This window comes from Molothrus aeneus, chromosome 3 (assembly GCF_037042795.1).
Source record: "Molothrus aeneus isolate 106 chromosome 3, BPBGC_Maene_1.0, whole genome shotgun sequence".
Lineage (NCBI taxonomy): Eukaryota > Metazoa > Chordata > Aves > Passeriformes > Icteridae > Molothrus > Molothrus aeneus.
The window spans coordinates 6,048,275-6,062,867 of record NC_089648.1 but is presented as its reverse complement, the minus strand read 5'-3'; the positions used below and the strand labels follow the sequence as shown (position 1 = coordinate 6,062,867).

General features: G+C 45.2%; 1 protein-coding gene across 1 annotated transcript; it reads right to left on the bottom strand.

Annotated features, from left to right (window-relative positions):
* Positions 1-173: 173 nt before the first annotated feature.
* Positions 174-14,392, bottom strand: POLR1B (RNA polymerase I subunit B). Its single transcript, XM_066547755.1, has 15 exons — positions 14,302-14,392; positions 14,057-14,224; positions 11,967-12,113; positions 10,992-11,124; positions 9,855-9,991; positions 9,168-9,391; positions 8,283-8,454; positions 7,281-7,452; positions 6,187-6,468; positions 5,466-5,599; positions 4,856-5,026; positions 4,114-4,270; positions 3,179-3,375; positions 2,536-2,789; positions 174-1,723 (listed from the first exon to the last, which is right to left on the bottom strand). The coding sequence occupies exons 3-15, from the start codon at positions 12,084-12,086 to the stop codon at positions 844-846; spliced, it is 3,033 nt and encodes a 1,010-aa protein (XP_066403852.1). The 5' UTR covers positions 12,087-12,113; positions 14,057-14,224; positions 14,302-14,392; the 3' UTR covers positions 174-843.
* Between the last annotated feature and the right edge of the window lie 201 nt (positions 14,393-14,593).

The following is a 14,593-nucleotide window of genomic DNA, read 5'->3' as shown; positions in this document are numbered from 1 at the left end:
CTACAAAAGAACTCTGGGCTGCACCCAGCAGGGTACGGCTGCGCCCGGGACACACGCTCGGCCCCGCAGTGACCAGGGCAGGTGACACCTGGGACAGGGTGGGGTGGGTGGCAGCTGCTGTGGACTTAAGGAGGACGAGCTCCTACAAGATCCATGCTTGCACATGCACGAGCCAGGCTGGAAGTGCCTCTGCTTTATTCTTCTTCAGGCAAATGCACCAAAACAAACCCCAAAGCCCAGCACTGCTTGGCTTGGTGACACCAAACACTTCCAGGACACACCTGGCAGGGCAACCTTGGTTACTTGCAGTCAAGGCTGTGGCTTCACACAGCAGAACCTTGTGCCACCTTCTTTATGACTCAAGGCATATGTATTGAAATAAAAAAAACCAAAACATGTACAATGTTCAACTTGTACACAACCCCATCATTAAGGCATACATTTTTCAAAGTTTTTTCTTGAAAAAACAACAAATTTTTTTTTTTTTGTAATTTCCAGCATTCACCTCATGCTGTTTTATGACCTCTTCATACCTACAGTTTCAGCCCGAATTCAAAGAACCCCATCACTCTCAACCCAGGAGCTTGGATGGAGAAATATTGCCTGATTTTCATACACATCTCAATAGCTGGTGATCCTTTAGGAAGTCCAAACAAACCAACAGAGCCATCTTTCCTTGCCCTACCTACAGCTTGGCAAGCACCCTGTCACAATACAAACATCAAATTAATCTTGAATTCTTTGGAAGAACCTGAGAACTGACTTAATACCTGAAACTCAGGGACAAGGACAAGACTTGACATGTGCCTCCTCCCTGCAACCATCACCATGCCAAGGACCAAGCTACTCCACATTGAGCTTTGTTTTTATGTTCATGGCCGCCAGCTCAGCCACGAAGTAGCGGAAGACATGGGGCACAGGGACAACCTCGATGGCATCCACCTCGCTGCAGACGGAGCAGGAGTACCTCCTGCTGCTGGTCACTGAGGACTGGGACAGTTTCTCCAGCACAGGGGACGTCATGCTGCCGCAGCTCGTGCACACGTAGGCCACGGAGCCGTCGGAGCAGTTGAAGAGGCGGTCCTGCAGCAGGAAGGACGTGCCGTGGGCCAGCAGAGCATCCCGCTCCATCTCGCCGAAGCGGATCCCACCTTCCACGTTCCTGCCCTTGATGGGCTGGTTGGTGACGGCGTCTCGGGGCCCCGTGGTCCTCACCTGGAACTTGTCGGAGACCATGTGGCGCAGGCGCTGGTAGTACACCACCCCCACGAAGATGTCTGCCTCCAGCTCCACCCCGCTGATGCCACTGTACATCTTCTCCGTGCCAAAGAAGTTGTAACCCGCGCTGGCCAAAGTCTCACCGAAGTATTTCAGAGCGGATTTCTTCTCGGTGAAGGTGAAGGGAGTGGCATCGTAGGACACCCCGTGCAGGGCTGCTGACTTCCCTGCCATGCTCTCAATTAACATCCCAATGGTCATGCGGGAGGGAAAGCCGTGAGGGTTGAAGAGGATGTCTGGAACCATGCCGTTCTCTGTGAAGGGCATGTCCTCGACGGGCCACAGCTGGCTCAGGATGCCTTTCTGTCCGTGGCGGCTGGCAAATTTGTCCCCAATAGTGGGATTTCGGGGAACCCTCACAGTGATGCAAGCCTTCTTGAACTTCCCGGTGCCACGGTCGTTGCTGCACAACCTAACGTTGTCCACAATGCCCACTTCCTTACTCCTGTGTAGGTGGAGGAACAATCATAGCAAAGGTGTCAGGTTTGATAATAATTTTTAGTTTCAAAAGGAAAATGAAGCAGAAAACTTAAACCACTTATAAAATGCCTTTGGACAGCTGAGAAGCACCACCATTTTTCAAAGTATTACTCAGCAGCGAGGGAACTCAGACTATGTAAGAATTAGGGCAAGGAAGCAATACAAAGGCATCTTCCAAGTGCCATTCAGGTACCACTTTCAGGTGATTGGGTAATGTGCCACCCATGATTTAAAATAAGGATCATTTCAACCTGGTTCATCTGGATCACACTTTGTATCAGATAAACTGTATCCCACTGCCATTTCCATTGTGTTAAGGCAGCAGCCCCTCTCCCTACCACCAATAAATTCACACCATACTGATGGGATCCCAAAATAAAGAACCCAATTCAGTTCTTCAGTTGAGAGGGAAGTTCAGAGCAGAAAGGGAAGGCAAAGTGTGAGCTCTGACAAGCATCTTGTTCAGGGCTGTGCTCCTATAGATGAGCCCTCAGCCTGACAGTCCATGTGCCAGGGGTCTACTGCAGGCTTAACCGTTATCATGCCCACATACAACCAGCACAGGCAAATCACCACAAAAACATCCTCCTGGGATAAGCCATCTCTGCAGCACACACTGTCCTAGAGAAAAGATGTGACACATGCCTGGGAGTCACCTACAGCTCTCTGTCACGCTAGGGACACTATCATGTGAGGAGAAAAGGGAACATCTGCAGGGAAAGGGCCAACTGCCCTCCCCACGGGGTGAGCAGAGCCAGGGTGACAAGCTGTACTTACGGATAGTACACAGTGAAGGTCTCCCCTGTGTTGAGGTTCATGAAGCTGTAGAAAGGGTCCCCAGGCTGCAGGATAGACCCTACAAAAGGCAGTCCATCAGCATCCAGCTTCTCCCCGATGTTTGGATCGCCAGGTCTGATGCCAAATACTAAATTATCTCCTGCCCTGCTGGCTTTAAGGGAAAGGTCAATGCTCTCTGCCTTGATAACACTTCCATAGGCAAATCCTCTCTGCCAGGAAGATTTATTTACGATCTAAAAAGGAGAAACAAAAGGCTGTTAAAGACTTGCTGATAACTTCAAAGAAGAAAAGATTTACAAAGGTAAGCATCAGACCAAAATGGGAACACTGCCTTTTTAAAGTCTCCCAGTAAGTCACCACTCCAAAAAGCTCAAGCCTCACATAACCCCAGTATTTTTCAAAGCTGGAAGGCCACGGCCTTGGACAAACAAAGCTCTGCCCTACTCCCAGCATTGCCTGCTGTGACAGCACAACCACTGTGCTGCTGAATCTGCCCAAAAGGTGTGAGCACCAGCACAGAGAGAAAGTAGAGTCCTCTCAGCTGAGTATCACCCCTACTCCCAGTGCTCCACATCAAATTCATTCACAGGACAGCAGGATTTTTTTCCTTCTGGTGGCTTACCATTGCATCTTCCATGTCATAGCCACTGTAGGAGATGACAGCCACGATGGAATTGGTGCCAACGGGATAGCTGTCCATCCCATAATAGTCATACATGCTGGGCCTCACCAGAGGGCTCTGGGGGGTGTGCAGGCGGTACAGCTTGTTATCTGAGCGATCCTTGTAGTTGTAAACAGGAAACCCCATGGTCTGCTTTCCTGCAGGGAAGGAGGGAAACTTGGATTTATTCCTCCGTGTATCTTGTTAAGAAAAAAGCTGGAAATACTTACAAATTAAGAGGGATTATCAATCTTAACTCCCTTGGAATTTAATAATTGTCCTAAGCCCAGCTCTAATTTTTCTATGAACCACAATACTAAATGCCTTTCCCAGCATTTCATAAGGACTACATCTAATTTTGTTTTCTTTTCTGCAATTTCAAAATCCCCACTATGTTTGGTGTGGTGTTTCTGGTTTTGCTTACTTGGAGATTTTTTTTGTGTGTTTACTTGTCTTGTAATTTTTGGGGGGGGATGTATGTGTGTCTTCCCCCCAGTGTTTCCCAGACGAAGGCCCATGTTATGTATTTCCAGGCCAAAAAGCATTTGCTTCTGCAGCATAAATATCCTGGCAAGGGAATGGAGTTTTGAACAGTCATATTGCTACTTACAGAAAAATATGAGAAAGAAGTAGTGTTTTAAGGACATTTTTCTGAAAATACTGTCAGAAATTCAAAATACTAGAGGTATAAAACCTATATATACATTTTTAATACATATATTTTATATATATATATATATATATTTTGTATAATATATATATAGTATATACTATATATTTAATCCTATATATATATATTGAAAATATATATATATATACTCAATATACTAGAAGTGTTAATGAGGTGTTAATCCCTCTGCCCACGGTCTTGCAGCACTGGGTACTTCAGCACTTACCCATCTGGCACTGGTACATGTTCCGTGGACTTTGGTTGTGGTCGGAGAAGGGAATGAGATTGGCCACCACGCTCAAAATGCTGTGAGGGAAGAGTTCCTGGTGAGTGGTCACTCCAGGCACCACCTCTGACTCCAGTGTGGCCACGTTCATGAAGATCTGCAAACATCAAATTGGATAATGCTTGTACACTTCCTTCTTTTAAAGGGAAGGAAACAAAACAAAGCTGTCTCCGATGGCTTTCTGTCCATTTCAGTTTTAGCTGTGGTTCTTGCCTGCACTGTAGTGTATTAGCGGGACAAATCAGACAGCTGGTAAACCACCTATCACAGATCAGCTGCATGGAAGGAATCCTGAAATACAGAACTGCAGTAATGTGTCCTCCTTTCTGTCTCCCACTTTAATAGTTCCAAGCTATTCCCCATCAATCCACTGCTTGGCTGCCCAGAAGCCATTTGGCAAACACAACGTAACACAAGATGACATGGTACACACAGCACAGCAATCCTTCACTTCAAATCTTCACAAAGTTAATACCAAGTGCAGATCTGAAGATCTCAAAAAGATCTCTACAATCCAGCTATGACATTTACCAGAAATCAATTTGCAGGAGTGAAAAACCCCCTTCTGTCACCTATTCCAGCTCTTCAACACAAGCCTCATCCTCAGCTCCTTTCATAAATATTTACCAAACCCATTTTTGATGCCAGATACCTCTGTCCCATGGGAATATGCAAACCCCACCTGTTCCAGAGTCCCAATCCATTCATTCCTTCCATAGGACAGGTTTCTGACAGGCCGCACCATCCGGCAAGGGTTGGTGAAAATGAAGAGCCCAGGATACAGGCTGGGTTTTCCTGTCATTGGGATAAGGACCACTTCTGCCCGTGCAGGAAATCTCTTCTCTTGTGTTATCTGTTGGTGCAAAGAAATAACAATCTAGAAACACAAACCAAGTTTAACTAAACTGCATCCACCTGGTCACACGATAATGTCAACCACTGGTGTAGCCACTAATTAAAAAGCTACAGAGAAGAGTTCTTAGAAATACTTTTAGAAAAACCTCCACCAAAAAAAAAAAAAGAAAAAAGACAGAATATGTCTTATCTTGCCTTTTCCAAGAAAATGTTCTTTCAAAAACTGTAACTTCATAAACCAACAGATGAAACACATGGATTAATAAAAAAGGTAACAGAACATCACACTGCAATACTAATATACAGCCAAAGATAAATTACTGGGTCAGATTTAAAAAAAAAAAAAAGGAAGCCTAAGAAGTTCCAAACATTCCTATTTTTGACCACTGCACACTGAAGATGTTTATCTAAGAAACATCCCAAACAAGACAACAAACCTTGAAACGGCGGAGAGTTTGTGCAATCTCGGGAGCCAGCTCCCGCTCCACCCAGCCCACCATGGAGCCATCCAGCACGACCCTGTAGCACTCTGAGTAAGGCTGGCTTGGAGTTGCATCAATGGGGGTGACACCTGTGGCAACAGGGGGTTGATGGACAGAACAGCCAAAAAAAAGCAAACAACACACAGGAGTTATTTCTGCACTTCTCAGTTCACACCTAGAAATTTTCTGAGACATCAAAAAATTCTCGGCAAAGCCATAGGCAGGTCCAATGGAAAATGAAAAACATTTACAACTTAGAATGTCATTCCCCTCCCCATTTTTCTGACTGAAATAAAGGTTCTCATTACTATTCTCTCATTCTCATTATTCTCTGATTACCTTCATTATTGAAGGTAATCACAAGTGAACTGCAGCTCAATTCAAGTCATTACAAAGTTACTGCTTAGTCCAGTTTCTCAGAGCTGTGAGAAATTCTTTGTGCAATTCTTTGTGCTTCAGTGAACATCCTCACACTACAGCACACAGCTGAGAGACACTGACTTGAATTTTACAGGCTGATGTGCCTGTACAAGCAATGCGTTATTTACCACTAAGCAGAAGCCCAGTAAGTCAAACTTGATTTTACTTCTCAACTGAGCAGTGTGCTGTGATGCTGGGAAAGAACCCTTCCCAGGCACGGGGCACTTCACTAAACCATCAGGCCAGTGAAACATACCCAGGGAACATAACAAAGGTGGGATGTCTGTCACAGGCACCATCTCTGTGACAATTTCACACAGAGCTGTCATGTGGTTCATCAGCCCACAGGGCTCTCCATCTGGGGTGTCCACGGGGCACAGGAAGCCCCAGGATTCGGGCAGCAGCTTGCGCACAGTCGTGGTTCTCATCTGGGAGAACGCCGCCCCTCTGTGGATGCAGCGGAAGTGGGAGAGGTAGCGGATGAAGTTCAGCTTGTCCCCCACCACACAGAGACCACTGGCCTGCAACATGCCCAGCCCTAGGGAACAAAGAGGAGATTTATGGCAGGAGCTCATCCAGCTTTAAGAAACACAGGATGTTGTTACAAGGCGGTTTCTTATTTTTCACTGACAACCCCTAAAGATGCTCACACTGGATCCCAACAAGGCAGGTGCATGTGCACAGGCAACTCAGTGCCCTGTAAGAGATCTAGAGACTTTAAATTCCAAGCTGCTTCTTAAAACCTAGGTCCTTTCACAAACATGTGATAGTAATTGCCAGTGAAGTGAATAGGAATTTGCAGCTATTATGTTTTACCAAAACAGGTTTTTTTTTTCTACAGGTTTTTAATCTGTTTCCTAGTGGGCACTCCATTACAACACTGGCATACTGGGCACTTCAGGGAAGCATCAGATAAATTTGAATCTACATCAGCAAACCAGTTTCTCTCCATTTAACCTCACGTGACTAATGGGGCAGTTGGGATTTAAAAAATGCCCCTTATCTGCATTGCACCTTCTAAGAAGAAATAATATTTGGGAAAGCAAATTGATTTATGGTCACCATTTTGGACAATGCTAAATTTAATTTCAACTATTCATCTGGGTAGAGGCTTTGCTTTCATAATTAACCTGTTCTATACCATGCATAATGCCTATGCTTGTGCATAAATCTTGCCTTTTTTCCTCAACTATCCCTTTCTTTAAATCCCTTTTAGCAATCCAGTTACAGTGTACAATGTCTGCCTACAAGCAGTTGTTTCCAGTTAAGAGCTCAATTTCACGTTGTTCCTCATTTTGTTTTACAGGAAAAAAGGAAAAATTAAAGGTCACCTTAACCCTGCAGATTTACCTGTTTTAGACCTCAGGTTACCAGTTGCAAGGAGATACTCAAATGGCTTGGTGAAGTCTGGTGCCAGGCTGAATGCCTTCACCAGGCTGTCTGTATTTAGGCTGATATCTGTCTTTTCTGCTCTTTTCTCCAAAACAAACCTTACAGATTGCAGCCAGGTTTCAAGCCTCTCCTATGGTTTAAAAGTGAGAGATTAAAATTAGGACAGGAAAGGCTTGAATTAGAACATCAGTTGCACATATCACAGAACTCCTCTGAAATTAGCAAGATGGACAACTTTTAAGGAACTGACAGTTTTCCAGACTTATTTCCAACACTGACTTCATTCTATCAAGATGCCGATGATATATGTTAACACAGAACTAAAAGGAAAACACCCACCCAACAGCTTGGCAATCACTTTCACCCAGAATGGTGATGAGTCTGGCAAATGAAGTACAATAAGAGAATTTCATAAAGCAGAAACTGTACCTACCATCTGACCACAAGGATAACTCTGTATACAGTGTACACTGTGCCTACTGTCTGCTTTAGACTATTTAGGATCTTAGGATAGGGGCTGTTAACTCACTCCCCTGCTAATCTGACAGCAAGGGCTAGGCAGGAAAACTAGAACTTTTCTGGTTCCTGGTAGCTGTTTTTCATAGCACTAAAATGCTTCCCCAAGTTCACTTTCAAACCACTCAAGTAGGAGAGAATTTTTTACAGGCTTTCAACAAAACAACGCTAAAGAAAATTCTGGCTAAAGGGGAAAAGAAAGATTATAGAAATATGTAATAACACAGGGAAGTATCTTATTTGGGGATGAGATCTACTATACTACTATTCCACAGTGAACTTCATGGGGCAGTTAAGCTTCTCTACTCCCATCACCCTAAAATGAGGTATCCCTATAAATTGAATTGGAGTAGATTAGTAGTAACTTACCCGTCTAAGTCAGAAGCATGTTACCAGCTTTCTGATGGGTAAAGAAATGTAAAGATGTGGGAGCCATGACCTTACCTTTAAGAACATAAGGAAAAGCTGTCCTGGGGTAAGCACCTCGTGATTCATAAGACTGTCTGGATTATCTTCCATGCATTCCCCTTTGGCAAAAGCATAGAGCTTCTGGGTCATCATACAGAGCAGGTAGAACTTTTCAGTTCTATTGGTCAGGTGAATGCAGATACAATTGCTGAAGGAAGAGAAAGAAGAAGGACAACTACCATGATCTCTTCATGCTAGCTTCATGTTCTTCAAGTCTATCCTAAATATTTTTTTTTAATAAAAGCCTAACAAGGCAAGTAGATGTAAACTACAAAATATTTCTGTTAGCTCTATCAGTGTCCTGTCACAGAAACTCCAAATCTCCACTGCTATCAGGCCATGTATGGAAAACTGTGGGCTGAGCAACAGTCTAGTACAAACAAAAAAGGAAAACCACATCTAATTCCTGAAGCTGGAGGAAGAGCAAACACCTACTTTAACAGAAAAATGAATTTTTTAGTTGAATGCCTGCCACACTGACAGTCTCAAAGCAAATTCTTCCACTGCTTTCTAACTTCTTACATTAAATAAGATTTTAAAGCATTTCTTTTCTGCCATTTTAAAAGATAAAAATTATTTGGTTGACAGAGATTGTGTGAAACCCATAATAAACTGCAGTACTTCTGTTCACCAAATGGATCCTCAAGCAGTCACAGAGCTAGCTTTAACCTTCTCTTCCTCAACCTTTGTGTCTTTCATCAATGATATCACAAAAATGCCATCTAAATAAAAAATGCCACCCCCTTGTGAAACTGTTCTGGGAATACTTGTGTCAATCCATTAAAATACATATCATCATAATACTCTCACACATGCCTATAAATTCAACACAATGACACTGGATCACAGCCACATACAAACCTCAGAATGAAATCTGCAGCCTGTTCATTGCTGTACCACTCAGGCAGGTTGAGTTTCACTCTGAAGCTCTTTCCCAGGTAGTCCAGGACGTTTTGCTGTGTCAAACAGCCGGCATCCACCACTGCTCTCAACATCTCAGTGACACAGTTTGCAAAAAAGGTGTCATCTTCCCTTCCTTTCACCAACTCTTCAAAAATCTGGTAGTCTGGGAAATTAACCAATGCCTGAGAGACAGAAGTTATCAGATCAGAAAAATAAGGTCATAACAAGATCTGTTTACAAAATACAGCTAAAGAACTAAGGCTGTATACTAACCCATGATTTAGGTTTTCAGTGCTCTAGAAATGCCCTTCCACAATGAAAACTGCAAAATGCTGTGGGGTTGAGATGCTTAGAGAGTAATGCAGGGGATATTCATACACTGATAATGATTTCCATCCAGACTATTCATTAGAAAAACCCCACAAAACTATGAGTGTGTGACTCTCCCCTCATCTCTTGTCCCTACAGACACTTCCTATGCTGCAGACTGAGTGTTTGATTAGTGTTGCACAGTTTGGATGACCTTTCTCCAATCACTGAAAACACTCCAAGTGGAATTAGCTTCTTCTCATTACTTAAAATAAAAATGCTTTGCAAAACTTCTGCATTTATTCAATACAAAAATGACAAGCATTCATTGCTTACCTTCAGAGCAAATCCCAAGGGGAGGAAGAACAACTCTTTGCGAAAAATGAAATTCAACATGACACAGCCATTTTCCAAGTAGTGAAGGTTCATATTTATTGCAGTATGCTCATCCTTGACACAGTGCATCACCACCCCTGCAAAAATCACAACATCAGCACAAGCTGCACAAAACCAAGCGGCTGCATTGCTGTGTCATGTCCAAGGAGGTGTGAGACAATTCATGAGAGAAACTTTGGTACTTGATGGCTGAGAACATGGGGCAGATCACACTTCACTGTCAGTGTGCCACTTCAAATAAACATATCAGCTCTTAGCTAAAGAGGGCTGTGTCTCAGGACAGTCAGCACATGTGCCAAGAGGCTTGGAAGATGCATGAAGTTTTTAAAGAAAGACCTACGCCTCAACTATCTGTTTGTAACCTTTGGTTGTAGGACAGAGTAACAAACAATTACTGTTCCTAATGGCACTCCTGTATCTTTGTTTGGGTGGCAGTGCAGCAGCAGTGTTTCCTGGTTCAGCTCTACACGTTCATCTGCAGGACAAAGAAAAATAAAACAAAAAAGGACCATCTAATCTGGCACTGCCTTGAAATAAACCAGCATGGAACTACAGTGTGTGCTCAAGCACCATGGTCCAGTTAAATCAGCAACTGGCAACACCTGAGTTTAAAATGCTATTTAACATTTGCTGGCTTAATTAAATTTTAAACTGGTTTTACTGAGTATACATGACAAAGGGAAAGTGCAGCCATGAATGTAGTTTACTCTGCTTCACGGATATTAAATCTGCCACCATGAAGTACGGACAAAATCAGTGAAATTATTTCAGTGGATTACACTCACTTGTACTGAAGGTGATGTTTTAGTTACACCTTCCACACAACAAAAGGTGGCAAGTACTGCAAAACCTGGAATAAAATCTCCTTGCTCCCCAGGGGTAGCTCAGACAGCTCCCACAAGGCAAGTCCCTGCTTCTTGCTTGTGGTGTGTTTACCCTTTATTCTTACATGCAGCAAAAAATATTAACATTACACAAGAACTGTAACAAAACTACCAAAATTCAGCTACAGATGGTCACTCCAGTTTGCCCTCAAGCAGTTGTTACTAGGATGCTGCAGGAAACTGCTGAGCTTACCATACTCTGTGAAACCAGGGCCTCTGTTTTTCCACTTGTGTCTTGTCATTGCGAGAGGGAAGTTTCGCCTGGGCATAATCAGCATCCTGATTACTTTTTCTAAGCCATTGATTATAAAGTAGCCTCCCATTTCCTGGAAAGAGAAGAGAAATCATTTTAATACACTCAGAAACTCAGAATCGGCATTGTGAGTAAAAGAAAAAAAATGCCTGTATTATAAACAAAAACCAAACATTTAATGGGAAATAGCAAGATATGATTCAGCACTGCTTTTGGAAAGGCTGCACTCCTTAGACTTATGAAGTCTAAATGTAGCAGAGTGCAAGAAAAAGGATGCATGTTCCACAATTTAGAGGAAGAAAAAACCTTTGTGATCAATGGAACATATCTGAATAGCTGACATTAACTTTTTAAAGTAGTTAAAAAAGCCCTGAAGTTCTCACCCTGAGTTTATAAACCAGAAGGATTTTCAGAGCAAAAGATCTCTGTCTGGTCAAATACAAGCTTACTTTTCTGATTTTCTTTTGTAGTTTTCTCTGTCTTTTTCTGTGAGTTGAAAATGCAGTGCTAAATAAGTCTGTATTCAATTATAGACAGCTAATATGCTACTGGAGAGACAGGGAAAAAGCTGCAGAAGACAACTGGGAATGGAATTGTCTCTTTCAATGCCTGTTCTCCAAATCTTTCTCCACAGAGTCCCCTTCACAGCACTCTCAGTTGCTGTGCAGCAGCTGAGAGGTTCTATATGAAATCTGTAGGTATTGACACCAAACAGATCCCTGTGCTCAAGAACAGCCACGGCTGCAAACTTCCCAAGCTGCTTCATGGAGGCCCCATAAGCAATCTGCTTTCAAGAGAAAATGGGAAGTCAAACTTGAAACAAAGTATCAATATTCAAGCCCTGCGAAGAGAAGGTGACCTGACAAATGGCTCAGGTAAAACACAGACCTTCCTGACCCTCAAAATCCCCGTTACCTCTTCCTCCTCATGGTGCTGCAGAAGGTCTTGTGGAGAAAAACCACAGAGGTTGCACAATTTGGACTTGACCATGATTGGAATATACCCTAAGGGCTGCTTGATAGTCCCTTGTGGCATGTCATTCACTGACCAGCTGATGTCGGCCTAAAACAACACAACACCAACAGTAAGCAAGTTAAGCTGCCCTTTTAATGTTTCCTGCTATACCAACTGTACCTTTCATACATCCACAAGCAGTTGGACAGACTTGTAGCACTGTAAAATGGTAGCAATAATTAAAAAAAGCCAGTAGATACATGCATAAAGATTACACTCTGGGGAACAGTCAATGGGGGTTTACAGAAGAAAATCATACAAGTGTGGAGTCAGGTAAAGAAGCTGCTGTCTGAGTGAACAAGGTTGGTCTAGCTTCCTTTGCCTTCCAGACCCTTCAACAGAGCAGCATAAATAAAAAAAGGCAGCCACAGGACAGGAGAGGAAACTTCAGAAGATAACACTTAAAAGCAGAAGAAGACAGCAAGTGTCCACTGAAAAGACATCCACACTACAAGCCTGACAAAATCTTTCCTTTCTTCACTCAGCACGTTCATGAGTGATCTGAAAACCAAGAAAGCAAAGCATGCAGGAAAGAAAATTTATTAACAAGTTCTGGCAGTGTGTGTGAAGGAAAACTGTGGGAGCAAAGAATCCTAACTTTACATGCAGAATGATGGGCATTGGAAGAGCTGCTCTCCTGCAGGAGAGAAACACTGGCACTGCAATACAGGAACATGGGTTTAACATCTGGCAGCAGCAAAAATGAGTAAACTGAGTCTTAGAAATTACTGGAAAAGGGAAAGGAAATGCTACTGTGCCCCTTTAAATCCACAGGGCAGCCTTACACGGGGACTGCTGCAGCCTGGTCTACACCTGAAGGGATGATAAAGGGTCTACAGCTGCTCAGCAGACTGGGGCTCACATCCACCCTGGGCCAGTGGGAACTGATGGAGGAACATGGAGCTAAAGCAGCACGGTGGAAACAGGGAGTGATTACTGACTGTTTTCTGCTGTGCATGGGCAGGGAAGGGGAGAGGTTAACCTGTCCCAGCACAAGGCAATGCCTTTTCACACATGGCACAGCAAACTGTTCTAACTGCTTCAAGCGTTCAAAAAATAATTAAACAGATAATGGGGAAAAAAAAGAGATGGGAAATAATTCAGGTAAGAAAAACAAAATCAGCTGTAGCTCAGGAAAATCTAAGACCCACTGGGAATACAGCTATGAACAATCTGCACTGCCCCACTTTTATTTTCAGATAAGGTACTGCACTTAGAGTGGCTTTCATCGTGGCAAGGTGTACAGCTTCAGAGAAATAATAATTAAAAAAAAAAAACAACAAAAAAAGAAAACAAACAAAAACTCTGGAATTCTGAGCAAGCACTCCCTTGCACCAGGTGCCTCACATAAACAATCAGCTGAGACACAACTACATCATTTTAATAGAAAACAGCAATGTGCAATCCTTTCACACTGCAAAGGAAAATATTTGCTGGGGATGCTTCCTCTCTAGGCAAATTTCAAAGCACTTCACAAAAACCATGAACCTGTCAACAGGAGAGATTTATAGCTGTGGACTTGTGCATGGGAGCAACACTACTTTTGAAACCTGGATTCCTGCAGAAACAAGATCTGGATTATGCTGCTCTCTGGGATGACACGGGTCTCCCTCCAAGCTCTTCCAAGCCGGCTGGCTGTTTGCAGGGAGAAACGGGAAAGAAGGACAGAGGGGCCGGGACCACAACAAGCTTGATGTGCGGGGGAAAACAGCGAGGCCACACATCATCGACACCCCAGAACCCGCGGGGGGAGCGCTCCCTGAACCCCCTGGGAGATCGGTGAGCCGGGAAGGGGCCTTTAAAAATACAGCACAGGGCCGGGACAGGGACAGGCGTGTGCGGGGCTCGGCCGGGACAGGGACAGGCGTGTGCGGGGCCGGGACAGGCGTGTGCGGGGCTGGGACAGGGACAGGCGTGTGCGGGGCCGGGACAGGGACAGGCGTGTGCGGGGCCGGGACAGGGACAGGCGTGTGCGGGGCGCGGGCACTTACGGTGATCCTGCCGCGGTAGGTGCTGCGGAGCCCGCGGCACTCAGCTGGGAACACCCTCCTCTCCTGGCACACCGTCCCGGCCGGCACGGCGGGAGGGGCGATGGACACGCCGACCAGCGTCAGCGCCAGCCGGGTGTCCTTCAGCGCGAACTCCACCGAGGGCACATCCTGCAACGGCACCGGGTCAGCGCGGCGGGGCCGGGGGAGGGCCGGGCGCCGCGCCCCCCGCCCCGCGTCCCCCGCACCTGCACGGCGCGATAGACGCCCTCGCTGACGGCGTAGTTGAAGGACTCGATGTGGGCGCTGGTGAGGTCGCGCTGGGTGGTGCCGCGCCGTGGCGGCCGCAGCCGGTGCCGGTCCGGGCGCGGCCCCGTCCCGGTGCCCGCCATGCCGCGCGCTCCTCCTCACGGGAAGCGGCGCGCGCCGGGACCGCCGCGTGCGGAGCTCGCTCCGCCTCCCGCCGCGGTCCGCGCGTGCGCCCCGCACCTGGGCCCGCCCCTCCCGCGCGCGCCGCTTCCCGGCCGCTCCTGCCCCCAG